Source organism: Sus scrofa, chromosome 6 (assembly GCF_054392235.1).
Source record: "Sus scrofa isolate SSC_HxYL_T2T_F1_AM1 chromosome 6, Sscrofa_HxYL_maternal_Yorkshire_Landrace_v2.0, whole genome shotgun sequence".
NCBI lineage: Eukaryota > Metazoa > Chordata > Mammalia > Artiodactyla > Suidae > Sus > Sus scrofa.
The window spans coordinates 58,247,047-58,268,739 of NC_139388.1; the positions used below are offsets into that span (position 1 = coordinate 58,247,047).

At 52.8% G+C, this 21,693-nt stretch overlaps 1 protein-coding gene across 5 annotated transcripts in view; it reads left to right on the top strand.

The window, feature by feature from the left end:
- NUCB1 (nucleobindin 1) overlaps positions 1 to 21,097 on the top strand; it is a 22,304-nt gene extending 1,207 nt beyond the window's left edge. The window contains exons 3-14 of one of the 5 annotated variants that reach the window (XR_014804854.1): positions 2,996 to 3,103; positions 6,363 to 6,495; positions 8,726 to 8,829; positions 12,435 to 12,620; positions 12,893 to 13,562; positions 13,816 to 14,289; positions 17,303 to 18,495; positions 18,761 to 18,853; positions 18,943 to 19,035; positions 19,387 to 19,557; positions 20,005 to 20,101; positions 20,214 to 21,097. Coding sequence is in view for 1 of the 5 variants with exons in the window: in NM_001244488.1 (NP_001231417.1) it covers positions 2,996 to 3,103; positions 6,363 to 6,495; positions 8,726 to 8,829; positions 12,435 to 12,620; positions 12,893 to 12,983; positions 18,437 to 18,495; positions 18,761 to 18,853; positions 18,943 to 19,035; positions 19,387 to 19,557; positions 20,005 to 20,101; positions 20,214 to 20,326 (1,248 nt within the window). In the remaining 4 variants the exon portion in view is untranslated. 5 annotated transcript variants of the gene reach the window in all.
- Positions 21,098 to 21,693: the final 596 nt, after the last annotated feature.

Here is a 21,693-nt window from a genome sequence, read left to right on the forward strand (position 1 = left end):
TATCTCTGGAACAGATCGTGCCATGCTCTTGGGTGGCAGGTCCCCACCCAACTAGTGAGACCTTTGCTCTGTGAAATCGTTGCAGACACAGACGGGAAGCTGGTATCCTCTCTCCCTTCATTCTTTCCACACATTTCTTGAGCACCTTCTCTGAGCCAGGCACAGTGCCCCATGCCCTCACAGACCACCCTAGCTCGCTGGGAAGGCAAATAGCTGGGCCCTCTGAGAATGGACACCAGGAGTGATGGTCAAGGTGAAGGTATGGTCACTTGGGGTGAGATCTGAAGAGTGTGGAAGAATATTCCAGGCAGGGAGTTCCCTTCGTGGCTCAGAGGTTAACGAACCCGACTAGGATCCATGGGGATGTGGGTTTGATCCCTGGCCTCTCTCAGTGGGTTAAGGATCCGGCGTTGCCATGAGCTGTGGTGTGGGTCACAGACACGGCTCAGGTCCTACTGTGGCTGGGATGTAGGCCAGCGGCTGTAGCTCTGATGTAGCCTGGGAACTTCCATATGCCACAGGTGCAGCCCTATAAAGGAAAAAAAAAAAAATTTAATAGAAAATTAAAAAAGAAAAAGAATATTCCAGGCAGAAGGAAGAGCCTGGGCAAAGGCTGCATGGCAGAGGAGAGCAGAGTGAGTAGAAGGACTTGGAGGAGGCCGGTGGAGCTGAAACAGAGTAAGAGGGAGATGAGATCAGAGAGGGGCTGAGGCAGATCTCAGGGGCCTTGCGGGCCAGGGTGAAGAATGACAGCACAGAGAGTTAGAAACACCAATAACAAGTTTAGTAAACCTAAAACTTGTACTAAGTACCGAGTTAAATATTTATCGATATTAACTCTTCATGCTCACAACAAAGAGCCCCTATGAGGTGGGCACGTGTTAACTTTAGAGATGAGGAAACTGAGGGACAGAGAGGTTGAAGTAACTTGCCCAAGGACTAAGGTTGCTAGACTTGGCAAATGAAACCACAAGACTCTCCTTTAAAATCGGATTGTCTGTTGTAGCTCAGGAGGTTATGAATCCGACTAGTACCATGACGATGCAGTTTCCATCCAATCCCTGGCCTCACTCAGTGGGTTAAGGATCTGGCCTTGCCATGAGCTGTGGTGTATGTCGAAGATGCTGCTCAGATCTGGTATGGCTGTGGCTGTGGGGTAGGCCGGCAACTGTAGCTCCGATTCAACCCCTAGTCTGGGAATCTCCATATGCCATGGGTGAGGCCCTAAAAACCAAAAAAAAAAAAAAAAAAAGAGTGAGGCAAGAAGGTCAGAGTCAGGAGTTCCCACTGTTGCCTAACAGGTTAAAAATCCAACTGCAGCCACTCAGGTCGCTGTGGAGGTGCAAATTCAGTCCCTGGTCAGAAACTTCCCTATACCACGAGTTCGGCGATTAAAAAAAAGAGTCTGCACCTATAAATGTAATAAAATATATTAAGTAATTAAAAACAGAAAAAAAAGAGTCAGAGGCCATGTGATGTCATAAGCAGAGGTTAGAGTGATGAGAAGCCACGAGTGGAGGAGGGCAGGCAGCCTCTAGAAGCTGAAAAAGGCAAGGAAGCAGGTTGTCCCAAGAGTCTCCAAAATCAGCTCAGCCCTGCAGCCCCATTTTGGACTTGACCTCCCGGATTCTAAGACAATAAATTTTTTTTTTGCTTTTTATTTTTTTTATTTTATTTTTATTTTTTTTTGTCTTTTTGTCTTTTTGTCTTTTTTTATTGTTGTTGTTGCTATTTCTTGGGCCGCTCCCGCGGCATATGGAGGTTCCCAGGCTAGAGGTTGAATCGGAGCTGTAGCCACCGGCCTACGCCAGAGCCACAGCAACTCGGGATCTGAGCCACGTCTGCAACCTACACCACAGCTCACGGCAACACCGGATCGTTTAACCCACTGAGCAAGGGCAGGGACCAAACCCGCAACCTCATGGTTCCTAGGCGGATTTGTTAACCACTGAGCCATGACGGGAACTCCTTTTTTGCTTTTTAGAGCCATACCCGGGGCATATGGAGGTTCCGGGTCTCGGGGTCGAATTGGAGCTACAGCTGCCAGCCTACACCACAGCCACAGCAACACAGGATCTGAGCTACGTCTGCAACCTGCACCACAGCTCACGGCAACATCAGATCCTTAATCCACTGAGCGAGGCCAGGGATCGAACCCACATCCTCATGGATCCTAGTTGGGTTCATTAACCTCTGAGCCACGAAGGAAGCTCCCCATTTACTTTTTTTTTTTTTTTTGTCTTTTTGCCATTTCTTGGACCGCTCCCGCAGCATATGGAGGTTTCCAGGCTAGGGGTCAAATCGGAGCTGTAGCTGCCAGCCTATGCCAGAGCCACAGCAACGCAGGATCTGAGCTACGTCTGCGACCTACACCACAGCTCACGGCAACGCCGGAACCTTGACCCACTGAGCGAGGGCAGGGACCGAACCCGCAACCTCATGGTTCCTAGTCGGATTCGTTAACCACTGCGCCACGACGGGAACTCCCCCATTTACTTTTGACCCCAGCTCTGAGAGGTAGGGAGTGCATTGCCTCTTTTGTACATGGGAGAGTGAGGCCCAGGACGAGGAAGGCACCAGCCGCCTCCACACGGCAGGACCAGGGCCAGGAGCCCAGGGATCTTGGTCTGTCTGGTTCACTTGCTGTGTCCCCTAGAACAGTGTCTAGAACACGGTCAGGGCTCAGTGCATGCTCCTTGAATGAATGAATGAATGAGTGTATATTTCACTGCACGCCAACAAATACCAGCGTGTGGCTCTGTGGGCGGCCTTGGGCCGGGTGTTTACCTACGTGGTGGCCACTGCCTCTTCCCTAAGGTCAGACCTGGGAAGAGGTGAGAGCTGTGGTCCTGGGGTTGCAGAGCAGGAGGGGTCTGCTGGCTTCAGGTCCTTTGTCGTGTGGGGCTGGCCTCCCACTTAGGGTTGGGGGTGCTCGCGTGGGAGAGCCAGAGGGGGGCCAGGGCTGGGGCTACTGAGTTCCTCCCTGTGATCTTAGGACACAGGCCTGTACTACCACCGGTACCTCCAGGAGGTCATCAACGTGCTGGAGACGGACGGGCACTTCCGGGAAAAGCTGCAGGCTGCCAATGCCGAGGACATCAAGGTATGGCTGGGTGCCCGTGCCCGGGGAGGGGAGGTGCGCTCCGAGGGCAGAGTTCAGAAAAAGACTGAGTTCCCTCAGGGGAGACTGTCCAGCCGTCACAAAACCAAGACAGGGGAGAAGTGGCTTCTTGGGGTCACAAGGCTGGGCGGGGATCTGGGGAAAAGAGAGACGTGTGGTTAAACGTGCAGACCCGAAGTCTCAGGTCTCCTGCTTCCCGGTGCCTCTGTTTCCCCATCTGTAAAATGGGGTAATAAGAGAACCTGGCCTGGGAGTTCCCCGGTGGCTCAGTGGGTTAAGGATCCGGCGTTGTTGCTGCTGTGGCACAGGCTCGATCCCTGGCCCGGGAACTTCTGCATGCTGTGGGCATGGCCGAAAAAACAATTGAACCTGCCTCATAGGACTTTCCAAGGTAAGTGGGCAAAAGGTTTGGCCGTGTGCAGCCGAGGCCTCAGCCGCCATGTGAGGGCTGGTTCTACAAGGTCTCCACATGGTGTTCTCTGTACAGGAAGAATTTGAAACGACGGGGGAGGCTGTCATCACTCCCGTCAACTTTTTGTTTGTTTGTTTGTTTTTTTAAGGGCTGCACTGGTGGCACATGGAAATTCCCAGGCTCGGAGTCGAATCAGAGCTACCGCTGACCACAGCCACAGCCACACAGGATCCAAGCCACATCTGCAACCTACACCACAGCTCATGGCAAACGCCGGATCTTTAACCCACTGAGTAAGGCCAGGGATGGAACCTGCAACCTTATGGGTACTAGTCAGGTTCATTACTGCTGAGCCACAATGGGAACTCCACTCTCATCACCGTTATTTATTTATTTTTTTGCCTTTTCTAGGGCCGCTCCCACGGCATATGGAGGTTCCCAGGCTAGGAGTCTAATCAGAGCTATAGCCACCAGCCTGCACCACAGCCACAGCCACACAGGATCCGAGCTGCGTCTGCGACCTACACCACAGCTCATGGCAACGCTGGATCCTTAACCCACTGAGCAAGGCCAGGGATCGATCCCACATCTTCATGGATCCTAGTCGGGTTCGTTAACCGCTGAGCCATGACGGGAACTCCACTCTCATCACCTTTAAATCTCTTTAAGCCTCCAGAGTTGGCATGATTCTCCCCATTTTCCTGAGGCGGACACTGAGGTCCTGGTAGCCATGTCTGTCCTTCCTGGAGGCCTGAGGCTCCCTCCCAGGGCTGCTGAGCCCAGAGCCCGCCTCCCACCCTTTCCCCCAGGCAGCGTCCTTCCGAAAGTATGCTGTCACCTTCCATGTGTCCCTGTGAGGAGACAGGGCTGCCTGCCTCCCCTCCCCCAACCCAACCCATGCCACCCAGAGTCCCCTCCGCATATGGGTGAACTGGGGGATCCACCCTGAGTTCTCCAAACACCTAGGCCCAGGGGTTGCCCCAGGGCCTGTGACTGCTCCCCCCAAAACTTCCCAGCATCCCTGGGACTCATCTGTCCCCACCTGCCTGGCCCCCAACCAGAGACTAGCCCAGCTCATCCCACCCTAGAGGCCCCCCCAGCACACCCAAAGTCATGCGGCTGAGAAGTGACGTCAGAAACTGTGGCCAGGTAGGCAGGCATGTTCTGGAGGGGGACAGCGCTCCACCTCTCACTCCGCTGGGCCAGGGGCCACACCCCTCTGGGCCTTGGTTTCCTTCTCAGAAGCCCGGGAGGCTCAGGCAGCACTTTCTCTGCCTTGAGGGGGCGGTTGTGCAAATCAGCGATGACCGCCACTTCCAGGGCTTGGCTGGGCCCATCTAGCCTGCAGTCAATGCCACTTGTCATTGGTGCTGATCATCGCAGCCCTGTTTTTGAGGTCCAGGGCAGGGAAAGGGGCCACGCGGTGCAGTGATGCCAGGGCTGCACCCAGGCCCCACCTTGGTCACCAGCCTGGAAACTAGCCTCCCATCCCTTCTGAGGGACCTCGGGCCAGTGGTTTCTCCTCCTGGGCCTCAGTCTGTTCATCTGTAAAATGGGTTGTGGGCAGGGTTAGAGGACGAACTTGGTGAGGCCACCACAGGACTTGGCCCCTCATAGTAGGTGCCTGACTGATTGAGGTTAATTTGACTGGCACTGTGGTCCCTTATCCCACTGCCTCTGCAGAGGCCACACCCCTCACAGGCTGTAGAGACCAGATGTGAGGCAGGAAGGGGCAGAGAAAGCCATGGGAACAATAGCAGAGAGGGACCCGATCCATCCAACAGGTGAGAGAAGGCTTCTAGGGAAAGGATGCTGCGAGTGAGGTTTGAACTCTCAGTGGTCTGGGACAGAAGTTGAAATGTGGGGTGGCGGACAGAGGAGAAGGGTGACATTTCAGATACCAGGAACTGCGCATGCCAGCAAAGCATTCTGGTACCTTCAGCTGTCTGCTGGCAGCTCCTTCTAAGTGACATAAAGACAGAGGGATGCAGCCGGAACGGAGGCGGTGACATGGGTAAACGCAGGATCTTGCAGGGTCTTGAGTGCTCGAGATTCTGGCCCGCAGCCACGGGGAGCTGTGAGCAGGAGAGGGGTGGGGTCAGCTCTGACTGAGAAACAGATATAATCCAAAGTGTCGATAGAGGTAATATCGCATGCAAAGCCCAGCATGTGTGTGTGTGTGTGTGGTAGGGTTGAGGATGTTGTTAGGGGATTTTTCCAAGGGAAGTGCCATCTGCATTGAGTTTGTTTTTTGTTTTGTTTTTGTCTCTTTAGGGCTGCATCCACGGCATATGGAAGTTCCCAGCGTAGGGGTCGAATCTGGGCTGCAGCTGCTGGCCTATGCCGCAGACACAGCAACACAGGATCTGAGCTGTGTCTGTGACCTACACCACAGCTCACGGCAACACCAGATCCTTAACCCACTGAGTGAGGCCAGGAACCAAACCCACATCCCTGTGGATACTAGTCAGGCTCATTACCCTTGGGCCACCACAGGAACTCCCTGCTTTGAGTTTTGAAAGACAGCGAGCATCTGGTTAGGCGGGAAAAGCATTTGCGGGAGAGATGCCGGTGGGACCAGCATGTGCAAAAGGCCCAGGGCTGGGAAAGAGTCTTGCAACAGGCATCTATACCCAGTTAATGTTGCCGGATCCATGAGTGTGATGTGATGAGCGGAGATGGGGCTGCAGAGGTGGGAGGGGCCTCAAATACCAGACTTCGGGGCTGAAAATTTGTCTCAGGGGCTTCGGGGAGCCCTAGGAGGCATCAGAAAGCTTGCAAAAGGCTCCAGAGAGGGCAGCCTGACCGGCGTCCCCCCTCTCCTGGTAGAGCGGGAAGCTGAGCCGGGAGCTGGACTTCGTCAGCCACCATGTCCGCACCAAACTGGATGAGCTCAAGCGGCAGGAAGTGTCCAGGCTGCGGATGCTGCTCAAGGCCAAGATGGACGCAGAGCAGGAGCCCAGTAAGCCGGCGGCTGTGGGCGGGGCCGGCGGCTGTGGGCGGGGCCGGCGGCTGTGGGCGGGGCCGGCGTCCCTCCTGGGCCTCCAGGTGATTTAGTGCTAGGCAAGTGGGCCTCCTGGGGCCTCATTCTCCCCACCCCTGTAGAATAGCACAATTTATTAACATTACTCTGTTATTACTTGGCTTCACTTTTTGTTTCAGTTAAGAAATCAGGGAGTTCCCGTTGTGGCTCAGTGGGTTAAGAACCTGACTAGTATACATGAGGATATGGGTTCCATCCGGGGCCTCACTTAGTGGGTTAAGGAGCTGGCATTGCCATGAGCTGTAGTGTAGGCCAGCAGCTGCAGCTGCAATTCAATCCCTAGCCTAGGTGCGACCATTAAAAAAAAAAAAATCGGTCATTTAAATTTTTGATGTTACTTCAAACTTACAGAAACATTGTAACAGTACTACAAAAAACTCTTGACTATCCTAATGTAGATTCTGGCATTAATATGTAAGGCTGTATCTCATAGTCTAATTATTATTTGGCTTAAAAAGGAAAGGAGATTCACGTACCAAATAAATTTACCACTTTTTTTTGGCCACAACTGCATGCAGAAGTTCCTGGGCCAGGAATTGAACCCACGCCACAGCAGTGACAATGCCAGATCCTTAACTACTAGGCCATCAGGGAACTCCTAGATGGATGACATATAAGTTCCCTCCCCAGATATTATTTATTTATTTATTTATTTATTTATTGTCTTTTTGCCATTTCTTGGGCTGCTCTCGTGGCATATGGAGATTCCCAGGCTAGGGGTCTAATCGGAGCTTTTGCTGCTGGCCTACGCCATAGCCACAGCACAAGTGATCCCAGCCGCATCTGCGACCTACACCACAGCTCATGGCAACGCCAGATCCTTAACCCACTGAGCAAGACCAGGGATCGAACCTGCAACCTCATGGTTCCTAGTCAGATTCATTAACCACTGAGCCACGACAGGAACTCCCCCCCCCCCAGATAATCCAGCATCTTCCCATCTGAAGATCTTTAATTTGATCACATCTGCAGAGTCTCTTTTGCCCCAAGAGGTCACATAGTCACAGGGCTTTGGATGTGGGGTCTAGGAGGCCTTTATTCAGCCCATCGTAGCAACGAGTTCCACCCTGTCCCTCCTCTGTCCAGAACCGGCCACGGCTCCCCAGTGCCCTCAGGATCAAGTCCACTGCCCCCGTCCCAAGCCCCCCAGCCAAAGCCCTGCACACCCACCCCTCTGGCGTCACCATTCGTAGTACATGCCCCAGGCAACACATCTTTCTCGCCCTGGGACTTTGGCCTGTAACATTCTTTTTTTTTTTTTTTTTCCCGTATCCATGGCACATGGAGGTTCCCAGGCTAGGTGTCCCGAGTCGGAGCTGCAGCTCCTGGCCTATGCCACAGCCACAGTAGCACCAGATCTGAGCCATGTCTGCGGCCTATACCACAGCTCATGGCAATGCTGGATCCTTAACCCACTGAGTGAGGCCAGGGATCAAACCTGCATCCTCATGTTTACTAGTTGGATTCTTAACCCGCTGAGCCACAACAGGAGCTCCCTCATGAGTTCCTGATCTTAACTCGATCACCTCTGCAAAGATCCTCTCTCCAAATAATGTCACATTCTGAGGTCCTGGGATTAGGACCCCCGTGTGAATTTGGGGTCATGCATTGCAACCTGTGACAGAGATTGAGTGTCATGTGCTCTGAAGCCCAACGGCTGTTCAAATCCTCACTGCCACGTCCTAGATGGTGACCCAGCCAAGTCCCTTCCCCTCTCTGGGCCTGAGTTTTTGCGTCCATAAAATGGGATAATTGGAGTTCTTGTGGTGGCTCAGTGGGTTAAGAACCTGACATAATGTCCCTGAGGATGCGAGTTCAATCCCTGGCCTCACTCGGGGGATTAAGGATCCAGTGTAGCCATAAGCTGTGGCCTGTGTTGCAGATGCTGCTCAGATCTGGTATTGTATGTGTTTGATACATGTTGGTTATTGTCATGGTTATTATTTTGAGCATCAGCTTCAGTTGTGGCGTTGCCTCCTCCAGGAAGCCTTCCCTGATGGCTCCAGGCTCATTTGAGTGCCTCCAGTGCTTCTCCAGGGCCCTGTGGGACCTCTTTTAGAGCATATCCAGCCCAGGATAGGGATTTTGAAAGAAAGAACATTCTGTGAGTGGTTCATTTTGTTCCCCCCTTCTCTTCCCTCTCATCCAGATGTGCAGTTGGATCACCTGAACCTCCTAAAACAGTTTGAACACCTGGACCCACAAAATCAGCACACATTTGAGGCCCGGGACCTGGAGCTGCTGATCCAGACGGTAGCATGCGGGGGACCTGGAGGCAGAGGACTGAGGAAGGCTTTGCAAAGTGGGGGAGGAGGAAGCTGAGCCTGGGACATGAGCTTACTCACCCCTGCCTGGCATTTTGGGGTGGGGGTGGCAGATTGGGTTGGAAGAAAGGCTTGGCTTCACTCTGACCTAGATTCACATCCCTCCCCGGTCTTGTCCCTCCCATATGACTGGGGAGAGGAATTCCCTCTGTGACCTCCTTGTGGGCAGAATAATGGCCCCTCCAAAGGCACAACACCCAGACTAACTGCTGTGATGCAGTAAGTTAAGGATCTGGCATTGCTGCCGTTGTGACATTGGCAGCTCCAGCTGGGATTCGATCCCTCGCCCTGCGAACTTCCCTTCCATATGCGTGGGTGTGGCATAAAAAACAAGACCCACACCCTGTCTGCTGAACATGGGGCTATGTATGTGACCTTCTATGGCAAAAAGGACTTTGCAGATGTGATTAAATTGAGGATCTGGAGATGGGAGGAGGATCTTGGATTATCCAGGTGGGCCCTAAGTGTCATCCCAAGGGTCCTTGGAAGAGGGAGATCTGACTGCCTCAGATGGCTGGGCTGCTGGATTTGAAGATGGATGAAAGGGAGTTCTCTGGTGGCCTTCTGGTTAGGACTCAGTGCTTTCACCCCTGCAGCCCAGGTTTAATTCCCTGATTGGGAACTGAGAGCCCATCTTAAGCTGCTGCATACCACAGCATAGGCAAAAAACAGAAAAGGAAGAAGAGGAGGAAAAAGGCGACAAATGCCGGGGCCAGCTCAGCAGGATGGGGCTGAAGAACGGGTGCTGTGGAACTTAAGGAAAAAATAGTTAACATAAAACAAGACACAGAGACATTTATCTTAAGTAAAGGTGGGAGCCGGGGAACTCCAGGTCTCAGGGACCAAGAGCGCCCTGCCTCAAGAAACCACACTGCTTTTATTGTAAGATTAAGTGAGGAGTGGTTATGGGTGGATGATACAGGGTTTGTTTACTATTGTATAAGTTCTTTTACTATTTAAAAAGCCACTTAGGTGGTAAAGGGTTAAGCTCTTACTCTGACCTCTAGGCACATAACGGTTCTTAAGCTTAAGTCACTTATGCCTTTAGGTCTTTGCTCTTAAGCTTAAGTCATTTACCAGCACTGTGACTGTTTTTCCAAAGAAGGAAGATGGGATAAAATAAGACAAGAAGATGGGATAAAGTAAAGAAGAGCAAGATGGAGTTTTCAAGGAAACATGTCTTGCGACAGACAAAGGGGCCACAGGCACAGGTGTAGCTTAGAAGCTGAAAGGGCAAGAAAAGAGGCTCCCTTAGAGAAGCAGGGGAGCACAGCTTTGCCAACACCCTGGTTTCAGCCCAGTGAAACTAATGTCAGACCCCAGCCTCCATACCGGGAGACGATACATGTGTGTTGTTTTAAGCCACCCAGTTTATGATCATTTGTTAGAGCAGCTAATAATATAGTCTTCCTCTGAGAATTGGGATCGACAGTCTTGTCTCTTGGGGAAGGCCAAGTTCAGGGTTGAGGAGCGGGAGGGGATGCTCGGGCTCGCCACTGTCCCTGCCCTGCTCCCAGCCCTTCCGTAGCTCCCCTGTACCCCCAGAACAGAACCCACCCTTCAACCTGGCCTGAGCCTCAGCCTGCTTTTCTGGCCTCCTGGAGCTCTATCTAGTGGCCATGAACATAATAGCAGCCATTCGACTGGCTCCATGACTGATCCCAGCTCAGTCCTCCAGAGGTTTTTTGCTGCTGATTTCCAGAACATTCCACAAACTGCTTTCCTCTAACTCCACTGTCATTCTCCTGGTCTCAATTCCTATCACTTTCAGAGACGGGCTTCTTGTTTCTGCCGTCCATGCTCGCCAGCAAGATTTCTCAACTGGACGCTCTTGGCATTTGGATAGTTCTTTGTTGTGGGAGCTGTTTGTGCCTTGTGTGATGTTTAGCAGCATCCCTGGCCTCCAGCCACTAGATGCCAGTAGACCTCCCCCAGCTGTGACAACCAACAATATCTTCCAATGTTGACAGCTGTCTCCTGGCTGCAGTTCCCCCAGGTTGAAAATCCCCCACTGTTCCCCACTCACCAGCTGGATTGGTTTTCTGCCACTGCCCTACAGCAAATAAGCACAGACTGAGTAGCTTAAAACAACGCAAATTGATCATCTCAGTGTAGGTCAGAAGTCAAGAAGGGTCTTACTACGTGTATTAGTTTCGTGCAGCTGCTGTAACAAATTACCGCAGACTCAATGGCTTAAAACAACAGAAAAGTATCCTCTTACAGTTCTGGGGCCAGAAGTCCAAAATCAGTACCACTAGGCCAGAACCAAGCTTTACCTCGAGGCATCTCCTCCTCGCCTCTTCCAGATTCTGGGGGCCGCCAGTACTCCGTGACTTGCAGACACCTCAGTCCCGTGTCTGCCTCCATCATCACCCAGCATTCTCCCTGCATCTCTGCATCTCCTCTGTAGCCCTCTTATAAAGACATTAGTCGTTAGAATTAGGGCCAGGAGGTCAGTCCCGTGGTGGCGCAGCAGAAACAAATCTGACTAGTATCCATGAGGATGCAGGTTTGATCCCTGGCCTTGCTCAGTGAGTGGGGGATCTGGCATTGCCGTGAGCTGTGGTGTAGGTTACAGATCCGGCTGGGATCCTACCTTGCTGTGGCTGTGCCGTGGGCCGGTGGCTGTAGCTCCAATTCCGCCCCTAGCCTGGGAACCTCCATATGCTGCGGGTGCGGTCCCCACAAAAAAGAAAGAATTAGGGCCAGGAAGATCTCATCTTAACTTCTTACACCTGCAGAGATCTTTCCAAGTCAAGTGACATTCTGAGGTTCTGGGTGCACATGAATCTGGGGGGACCCTTTCCAACCCAAGATAGTGTTGTTATCTCCATTTTTCCAGAGGCAGAGACTGAGGCACAGAGAGACTGTAACCTGCCCAGGGTCACACAGCCGGTGGGATTTGTTCACATGGCAGAGGCTAGATTTGAATCCTGGGAAGAATAATGAGAGATCTCACGTTCTTTACCACCTAGCTGTACTGCTTTCCATATTAATATTCCATATAAAGTCCACCTCATGTGCTTTATTTATTTATTCCTCTAAGATCTTGAGATTATGGGGGACTTGAAAGAGGTGAGTTAAAATTGCTACCATTTAATCATCCTAATTTTTTTTTTTTTTTAATGGCCAAACCTGCGGCATATGGAAGTTCCCAGACTAGGGGTCGAACCAGAGCCACAGAGCTGCCAGCCTACACCACAGCCACAGCAACACCAGATCCAGGCCACATGTGTGACCTATGGTCGCAGCTTGTAGCCATACCAGATCCTTAACCACAGAGCAAAGCCAGGGATTGAACCCGTATCCTCATGGACGCTATGGCAGGTTCTTTACCTGCTGAGCCGCAATGGGAACTCCATTTTTGAACAAAGAGAGGAGGCTGTGTGTCATGGGGCAGGAAGTGATGTCAGGACATGAGACCCAGCACAGGTGGAAGTCAGACCAGATTCAGAGCCAAAGGCCTGGCATTTTGGGGTTTGAATTAGAGGCTGGACGTAGACATAAGGTGAGTGAGGGTCTCCCTTTCCCCAGGCCACCCGGGACCTTGCCCAGTACGACGCTGCCCATCATGAAGAGTTCAAACGCTACGAGATGCTCAAGGAACATGAGAGACGGCGTTATCTGGAGTCTCTAGGAGAGGAGCAGCGCAAGGAGGCAGAGAAGAAGCTGGAAGAGCAACAGCGCCGGCACCGAGAACACCCCAAAGTTAATGTGCCTGTAAGGACCCCTATTCCTTCCTACCCGCCCCATCTCCAATTCTCCAAGCTCCACGAGAAAGTAGCTGAAAAACTACAACTCCCAGCAGACCTTGAGGCCAAAAAGCCCCTTTTCATTCCCAGCTACCAACAAGGGCTGCTGGGATTTGTCGTTTTCTTAGTTTTCTTACTTTAGGGGAATGACATCTGAGGGATGGGGGTAAAGGGATCTCTAGCTTTATCCTATGGGACCCAGACTTCTTGCTCATGAGCCCCTGGCTCTCCCTTCCGCAGGGCAGCCAAGCCCAGTTGAAGGAGGTGTGGGAGGAACTGGATGGATTGGATCCCAACAGGTTTAACCCCAAGACCTTCTTCATACTGCATGGTAAGGTGGGGAGAGAGTCCCGAGACCCAGGCCAACCCTGAGACTCCGACCTTTCTGGGGTCTGAATGCTAAGAAGGGGGTCTTCTTCTCTCATGGGACTTAGGCAAGCCAAAGAAGTCTGGGCCCATCTCCGCTGGTGGTCTAGAAGGCCCTTCCTTCCCTGTCCATGACGAGCTGGTCCTCTTTTCTGGGATACACCGGACCTCTGGGTTCGAAGGACTGGCCAGTATCCTCTACCTGAGCAAACCGGGCTTGGCTAGGCTGGGGCCCCTCCCACTGCAGCCTAGAAGCCCTGGTCCCCTCCGGGAGCTCTGTTGCTAAGGAGGCGTTGCTCCCTAGTAGGCGGGTCCTCAGGGCCCTGGGAAGCCCCTCCCCCATGGTGATTCAGAGGCATATTCCTCTTCCTTGTCTTCCAGTCTAGAAACATCACCTCTATGCCCAGCCCCTAATTCCAACCTCCAGGCATTTGGCCCAACTTCCACCTGTGCTGGGCCTTACATCCTGATGTCACTTCTTACCAGGACCCTGACCCAAAAGCTATACCCTGTCACTAGAGCTTAGCAGGGCTCGATTCATTCAGCAATTTTTTTTTTTTTTAATCTTTTTAGGGCCTCACCCAGGGCATATGGAGGTTCCCAGGCTAGGGGTCAAATCAGAGCTGTAGCCGCCAGCCTGTGTCACAGCTACAGCAACACCAAATCAGAGCCACCTACACCATAGCTCACAGCATCACTGGATCCTTAACCCACTGAGCAACGCCAGGGATCGAGCCTGGCATTGGATACTGGTCAGATTCGTTTCTGCTGAGCCACGATGGGAACTCCTCATTCAGCAAATGTTTACCAAGCAACCTCTAAGGACCAACTTCAGGGAGTCTCAGTGGATACAACTGTGAGCAAAACAAAGCCTCTGCCTTCACAGAGCCAGTGATTGGGCAGACAGATAATCCTGTAATCCTGTATTTCTAAGTGACCCTGGAGGGTAAGACACACTTGAATTTTACATAAGCTGCCTATTAAACTGACACTGTTGATAATAAGATGCCTCCCAATTTCACGCATAATGATATACAGGGTTGGGGGGGAATACATCTTAGAATCAGTGAAATACATGTTTGCGTTGTGGCTCAGTGGGTTACGAACCCGACTAATACCCACGAGGACCTGGGTTTGATCCCTGGCCTTGCTCCGTGGGTTAAGGATCCTGCGTCGCCGTGAGCTGTGATATAGGTTGCAGACACAGCTCGGGTCCTGTGTGGCTGTGGCTGTGGTGGAGGCTGGCAGCTGAAGCTCTGATTGGACCCCTAGCCTGGGAACCTCCCTATGCTGCAGGTGCAGCCCTTATAAAAAAGAATCAGTGAAGTATAGATGCTTAGGTGGTGACGTGTACCAGTGAAATGAGGACAGTGGGATTAAGGGCCTTGGGTGAGGACTTTAGATAGCCTGGTCAGGAAAGGTTTTTGCTAAGCCAGCATTGGGCAGTAGAACTTTCCATGCTGACGGGCCTGTTCTGTGTCTGTGCGTCTCATACACCAGCCACCAGCCCTGTGTGGCTATTAATTAAGCATTTGAAATGCAGGTGGATTTTTTTGTTAGTTTTGTTTTTGGCCATGCCCCAGGAAGGCGAAAGTTCCTGTGCCAAAGATTAACCCACACCACAGCAGTGACAATGCCAGATCCGTAACCAACTGAGCCACCGTGGAACTCCTGATGTGGGTTTTACAACGAAGGAACCGATTTTTTTTTTTTTTTTTGATAAATTTTTAAAAATTTGAATTGTGGTAAAATGCCCATAACATAAAATCTACCATCTTAGCCTTTTTTTTTTTTTTTTTTTTTTTGTCTTTTTGCTATTTCTTGGGCCGCTCCTGCGGCATATGGAGATTCCCAGACTAGGGGTCCAATCGGAGCTGTAGCCACTGGCCTACACCAGAACCACAGCAACGTGGGATCCGAGCCGCGTCTGCGACCTACGCCACAGCTCACGGCAACGCCGGATCGTTAACCCGCTGAGCAAGGGCAGGGACCGAACCCGCAACCTTATGGTTCCTAGTCGGATTCGTTAACCACTGCGCCACGACGGGAACTCCTTAGCCATTTTTAAGTGTGCATTTCAGTAGTGTTAGCTACACTTAGTTTTTTGGGGGGTTTTTTTTGGTCTTTTTTTTTTTAAGGGCCGCACCCACAGCACATGGAAGTTTCCAGGCTAGGGGTCAAATCGTGCCAGCCTACACCACAGCCACAGCAATGCCAGATCCGAGCCACATCTGCGACCTACACCATAGCTGATGGCAACGCTGGATCCTTAACCCACTGATCGAGGCCAGGGATCGAACCGGCAACCTCATGGTTCCTAGTCAGATTTGTTTCCACTGCACCACAGTGGGAAGTCCCAGTACACATACATTTTTGTGCAACAGTCTTTTCATCTTTGCAAAACGGAATCTCTGTATTAATCAACTCCCCACAACCCCTCCCCCAGCCCCTGGTCACTTCCATTCTCTTTTGTGTCTCTGTGAATTTAACTCTTCAAGCTACCTCTTACGGCATCCTACAGCAATTGTCTTTTTGTGACCCAGCTTATTTCATTCAGCATAATGCCAAGGAAATGAATTTTTCACTGTATTTGGTTGTTATTAATTTATATTTCATTTGCCTCGTGTAGCTAGTGGCTGCTAGATTGGACAGTACAGGTCTGGAGAGATGAGAAGACATTTGAACCAAGACCTCAGTGAAGGGAGGGGTGGAGGCTCGCAGATATTGAGAGAGGAGCATCTAGGTGGGGGGACAGCAAGCCCAGGCAGGGGAGAAAGATCTGTGGGTTTCCAGGGTCACTGGAGCAGACTGCCTGAGGGAAGAATGGTAAGGAAGATTGCATAGGAGTTCCTTGTGGCTCAGTAGGTGAAGGACTTGATGTCCCTGTGAGGATGTAGATTTGATCCCTGGCCTCGGTCAGTGAGTTAAGGATCTGGCATTGCTACAAACTGCAATGGAGGTCGCCGATGCAGCTTGGATTTGGTGTTGCTGTGGCTGTGCTGTAGGCCTCAGCTGAAGCTCTGATTTGACCCCAGCCCAGGAACTTCTAGATGGAGCAGGTGCGGCCCGAAAAAGAAAAAGAAAAGAAAGACAGGAGTTCCCGTTGTGGCTCAGTGGTACTGAGCCCGACTAGTATTCACGAGGATGTGGGTTCGTTCCTGGCCTCCCTCAGTGGGTTAAGGACTGGCATTGCTATGAGCTAGGGTGTAGGCCACAGATGTGGCTTGGATCCCGAGTTGCTATGGCTGTGCTGTAGGCTGGTAGCTGTAGCCCCAATTTGACCCCTGGCCTGGGAACTTCCATGTGCTGGGGGTGCAGCCCTAAAACAACAACAAACGCAACAACAAAAACCAAGACAGACTTAGGAAGGTCGCAGTAGCCCTATAGTCAGGGTAAGGAATTTGGATTTTATTCCGTCTCAGATGGGACATTGCAAAAAGGATTTGGAGCAGAGGACCTGGCACCCTCTGCCTTAAGGCTCCATCTAGGTGCCGTGTCAAGGACAGGCTAGAAGGGCCGAGAGCCAAAGGCGGGAGCCTTGTTAGAAGGCATGAGATGATGGTGACTGGACCGTGACAGTGGAGCTGAGTGGTGAGATTCTGGATTCACCTTGAAGGTCAAGCTGCTGGGACTTGCACACGGACTAGATGAGGGTTGTAATGGAACAAGAGAGTCAAGGGCGACCCGAGGCCCCCTGGGCAGCTAGAAGCATGGGGAGGGAAGAGCAAGCATGTTTGGCAGGGAAGACTGGGCACTGGGTCTGCTTGTGTCAGATTAGTGATGTCCGTTAAGATATTTATGTGGGAGTTCCTGTCGTGGCGCAGTGGTTAACGAATCCGACTAGGAACCATGGGGTTGCAGGTTCGATCCCTGGCCTTGCTCGGTGGGTTAAGGAGAGATCTGGCGTTGCCATGAGCTGTGGTGTAGGTTGCAGACGCGGCTTGGATCCCGCGTTGCTGTGGCTCTGGTGTGGGCCAGCAGCTACAGCTCCAATTAGACCCCTAGCCTGGGAACCTCCATGTGCCACGGGAGCGGCCCCAAAAATGGGAAAAAGACAAAAAAAAAAAAAAAAAGATGTTTATGTGGAGGAGTTCCCATCGTGGCTCAGTGGTTCACCAACCCAACCAGGAACCATGAGGTTGCGGGTTCAATCCCTGGCCTCGATCAGTGAGTTAGAGATCCAGCGTTGCTGTGCGCTGTTCTGTAGGTCACAGATGTGGCTCCAATCCTGCCTTGCGTGACTGTGGCATAGGCTGGCAGCTACAGCTCTGATTCGACCCCTAGCCTGGGAACCTCCACATGCCACGGGTGTGGCCCTAGAAAAGACAAAAAAAAAAGAAAAGATATTTATGTGGTAATGGAGAGGAAGCAGTGGAGTCTTCAGGTGAGGGGGCAGCTTGCCGATGACATGAAAGCTGAGCAACTGGGGGAACCCATCTAAGGAAGTCTTGGCCACTTAAAACTCTGTAATAATGGAAAATGGTCTCTGCTGCCCAGTATGGCGGCCACCAGCCCCATGTGGCTACGGAGCACTCGACATGGGACAAGTGAGACTGATGCATTGAAATTTCAATCTTACTGAGTACTAATCAATTGAAACAGCCCATGTGGCTAGTGGCAACCGTATTGGACAGATCTGAATATTTGCTAGGAAAGAGGCCCCTGACCCCTGGGGTACCCCAGCCCGTAGAGGTCAGGAGGAGGACAGAGCCAGGAAGGGAAAATGACAGGCAGCTGAGAGGAGAGAAGGATGTGGTGAGAGCCAAGGGCAGGCTAGAAATCAACCACTGTGGAGAGTTCCCTGGCGGGTCTCGTGGTTAGGACTCGGCACTTTCACCACTACAGCCTGGATTCAGTCTCTGGTCTGGAAACTGAGATCCCACATCAAGCCGCTGCATGCCATCGCCAAAAAATGACATTAGATTAAATGAAAATAAATTAACCATTGGATTTGCAAGATCAGTGTTCCCAGGCCGCCTCTGCAGGACCCGTGTGGGTGCTGACCTCAGGTGAGCAGAGGAGGTAGAGACAGTGAGCAAGGGTTGAGGAGCCTGATTGGCGGGTTGAGGCTTCTCTGGCAATGGGAGTGGAATTGGCCCTGGTAGGCAGGGGCCCCTGACACCCCTGGATCCCAGGTGCTAGGGATGAAGTCATCCTGCATGAGAATAGGCCCAAGAATGGAGCCGGACCCTCACCTACTCTGTCCCCAGGACCCTGGTAAGAAAAGAAAGGGCTATTTTAGCAACAAACCGCCGTGCGGAGCACTGAAACTTGAAGGCCGCTATCCTACTGTCGGGGACCCGTTGTTACGCGTCCTATGAGGACAGACCTCACATCAGCCCAATTCCTTCTCCAGCCTTAGGGTCTTCACCCGCTCCTACCTCAGTTTCTCAAGACCCCTTGTTGTCTCTTTCTCAGACATCAACAGCGATGGTGTCCTAGATGAGCAGGAGCTGGAGGCCCTCTTCACCAAGGAGGTGAGTGTCTCAGAAGCCCTGGGCTCAGAGGATGCCCGGATATGCCACATGTCCCCTCAGGGATCCTAGCGGTCCCCTCGGGTCCCCTTGATGTGGGTTCAGTGGAAAACTACAACTCCCAGTAGCCTCTGGGCACAAAGAGGCTTCCAGGAGTGGCAAGGTGCCCCAAAGGATGATGGGAGTTGAAGTTGTCTGTGGGTAGGAGGGTGCGAAAGAGGTTGCCCTGGACCTCTCAGCACAGCCTGTCTGTCACCTGCCCCTGCAGCTGGAGAAGGTGTATGACCCGAAGAATGAGGAAGACGACATGCGGGAGATGGAGGAGGAGCGGCTGCGCATGCGCGAGCACGTGATGAAGAATGTGCGAGGAAGGACCCTGGCCATGGGGGCGGGTGGGCGCCGGGCTGGAGGGAGGTCCAGCTCTTTGCTTACTCCTACCTGGCTCCCCAGGTGGACACCAACCAGGACCGCCTTGTGACGCTGGATGAGTTCCTCGCATCCACACAGAGGAAGGAGTTCGGGGACACCGGGGAGGGCTGGGAGGTGAGCCCAGGGAATGCTCTCTGAATCCTGAATGTGTCTCTCGCCCAGGCCTAACCCTTCTTGCAGGATCTCTGGCCATGTCTCTTTCTCTCTGGGTCTCTGACCTCCCGCATGCCAGCTCCTTGTCCCCCCCAACCCCCGGGGTCTTTGTCTTCCCTTCTTTGGGTCTCTGTTTTTCCTTCACCGGGTCTTTCTCCCCCTTCCCACCTCCCACTCTGGTCTCTCCATCCACCTGCACGGCCCAGGCCTCCCAGCCCTCCCTGAACCTCCTCCCTTGGCGGGGCCCTGTCCAATGTGGGTGGGCCAGGGCTGGAGTCACCCGGCTGATGGCCCCTGTCCTCACCCCGGCAGACAGTAGAGATGCACCCTGCCTACACGGAGGATGAGCTCAGGCGTTTTGAGGAAGAGCTGGCTGCCCGGGAAGCAGAGCTCAATGCCAAGGCCCAGCGCCTCAGCCAGGAGACTGAGGCTCTGGGGCGCTCCCAAGGCCGCCTGGAGGCCCAGAAGAGAGAGCTGCAGCAGGTGACTGGCCAGGGGAGTGGGTCCATTCTCTGAGACCCTGGTGGCCCTTATCCTTGTGTGTCCAGTGTCAGGGAAGATCCTGCAGCCACTGTGTTAATCTCTGGTAGCAGATTCCTGGGTAGCAGCTGCCATCTTGAATAAGGGCAAACATTGTCCCCATCCCCTGGCTCTGTGGCTCTGTGGCTTCCATGTTGGATAAGGGCAGTGGGGCTGTAAGGCAGAGAGAGGGGAAAGGCCAAAGAGGGAGGAGAAGCCTCCCTTGTCCCAAAGAGTGAGCCAAGCCATGGAACGGGGTGGGGGCCACTAGGTCTTTAGTGTTAAGACCAACTCTGAATGAGAGGAAAATCGAGGCTCATCAAGCAAGGACTGGTCCGTGACTGTTAGCACGTTGCCATGGAGACTTGATGTCATACTCTCTTGCCTGTGGGATTCCTCCACCCCTTCCAGGCCGTTCTGCAAATGGAACAGAGGAAACAGCAGCAGCAAGGCCACAAGGACCCAGCCACTGGCCCCGAGGGACAGCTCAAGTTCCACCCGGACACAGGTGCTGGCCCTGGGCCCAGGGGGCAGGGAGAGAGCTGGGTGCCCAGACTCCTGGGTCTCAGGGAGGAGGGGCTGGGCTGTCTAGTGCTACCATTTCCTCCCCCTGTTTCCAGATGACGCACCTGTCCCAGCTCCGGCTGGTGACCAGAAGGACGTGGATGCTTCAGAAAAGAAAGTTCCTGAACAGACCCCAGAGCTGCCCCAGCTGGATTCACAGCACCTGTGATCTCTCTGGGACCCCAGCACTCTGTGTTCCTTCCAAGGCTGATGGGTTCGAGGTGTCACAATCAACCTCCTCTGAGGGCTTGGCGACATGTGTGACCTCCTGGGGGAGGGGGAACAGGATGGCTTTTCCAGGCGTCGTCTCTGCTGCCTCTGCTTCTGCAGCCTTCCAGTCTGTGGTCCCTTCATTTTCTGTCCCCCACCAAGGGACCCACCCTCTTGCGTCCAGTCGAGCACTCATTGGCTCAGTCTAACTTAGGGAAGCGCCCCCTGCCCAAGAGGCTCTGCTCCACACCTGCCTTTCTCCGTGGTTTGGCCTCACCGCCCAGGTTGTTGCCACCATAGCATCCCGTGTCCTCACAGCTGCTGGAGTCCTGCTGGCTGCTCAGTTCTCTTGGTTGACAGGGCTTGGGTGGTCCCTCATGATGTTTCTCAACCTTTTGTGGGACCAGCAACGCCTCAAAGACAGCATCTTCCCCCAGGCTGGGTGTGAGGACCAGAAGAGCCCTTAGCAGCGCTGCCCAGCTCTGATCCCAGGAGCGCCAGCTCTCCCTGACCCTGCCTTCCAGCCACCTCTGCCTCCTCCCTGACGACTTGACCCCTAGCCCTTTCCCCCACAGCCCCAGAGGGGGCCCGGAGCTGACCTCGCCCCAGGATGGCTTCCAGCCCCTCAGCCTCATGTGGGAGGCCCTGCCTACCTTTCTGGCCTTATCTCATGTGACTCCCTGTCCTGCTCTGTACTCTGGTTCCATCCAAATACACTTTCTGGAACAAATCAATGCCTCCGTTTCTTTGTAAATACTGTTCCTTCCAAAACTCCATCTGTGCTTCATCTTCATTCTCCATTTTTGGGGGGGTTGTGCCGCGGCCAGGGATCGAACTTGGCACACACAGCAGTAACCCAAGTCACAGCAGTGAAAACACCAGATCCTTAACTGCTAGGCCACCCAGGAACTCTGTCCTCATTCTTTAAGATAGATTCAGGAGTTGCCGTTGTGGTGCAGCAGGTTAACGTTCTTGTCACCGAAGCAGCTCCTGTTGCTGCCATGACATGGGTTCCATCTCTTGTCTGGAACTTCCACATGCCATGGGCATGACAGCAAAGAAAAAAAAAGGAACTTCATGGTTCCCAGTCGGATCGGTTAACCACTGAGCCACAACGGGAACTCTAGAAAAGTAACATTTTTTTAAAAAGGAGTTGCTGTCATAGCTCAATGGAAACAAATCCGACTAGGAACCATGAGGATGCAGGTTCGATCCTTGGCCTGGCTCAGTGGGTTAAGGATCCAGCGTTGCCGTGAGCTGTGCTGTAGGTCGCAGACGCAGCTCAGATCTGGCGTTGCTTTGCCTGTGGTGTAGGCCCGCGGCTGC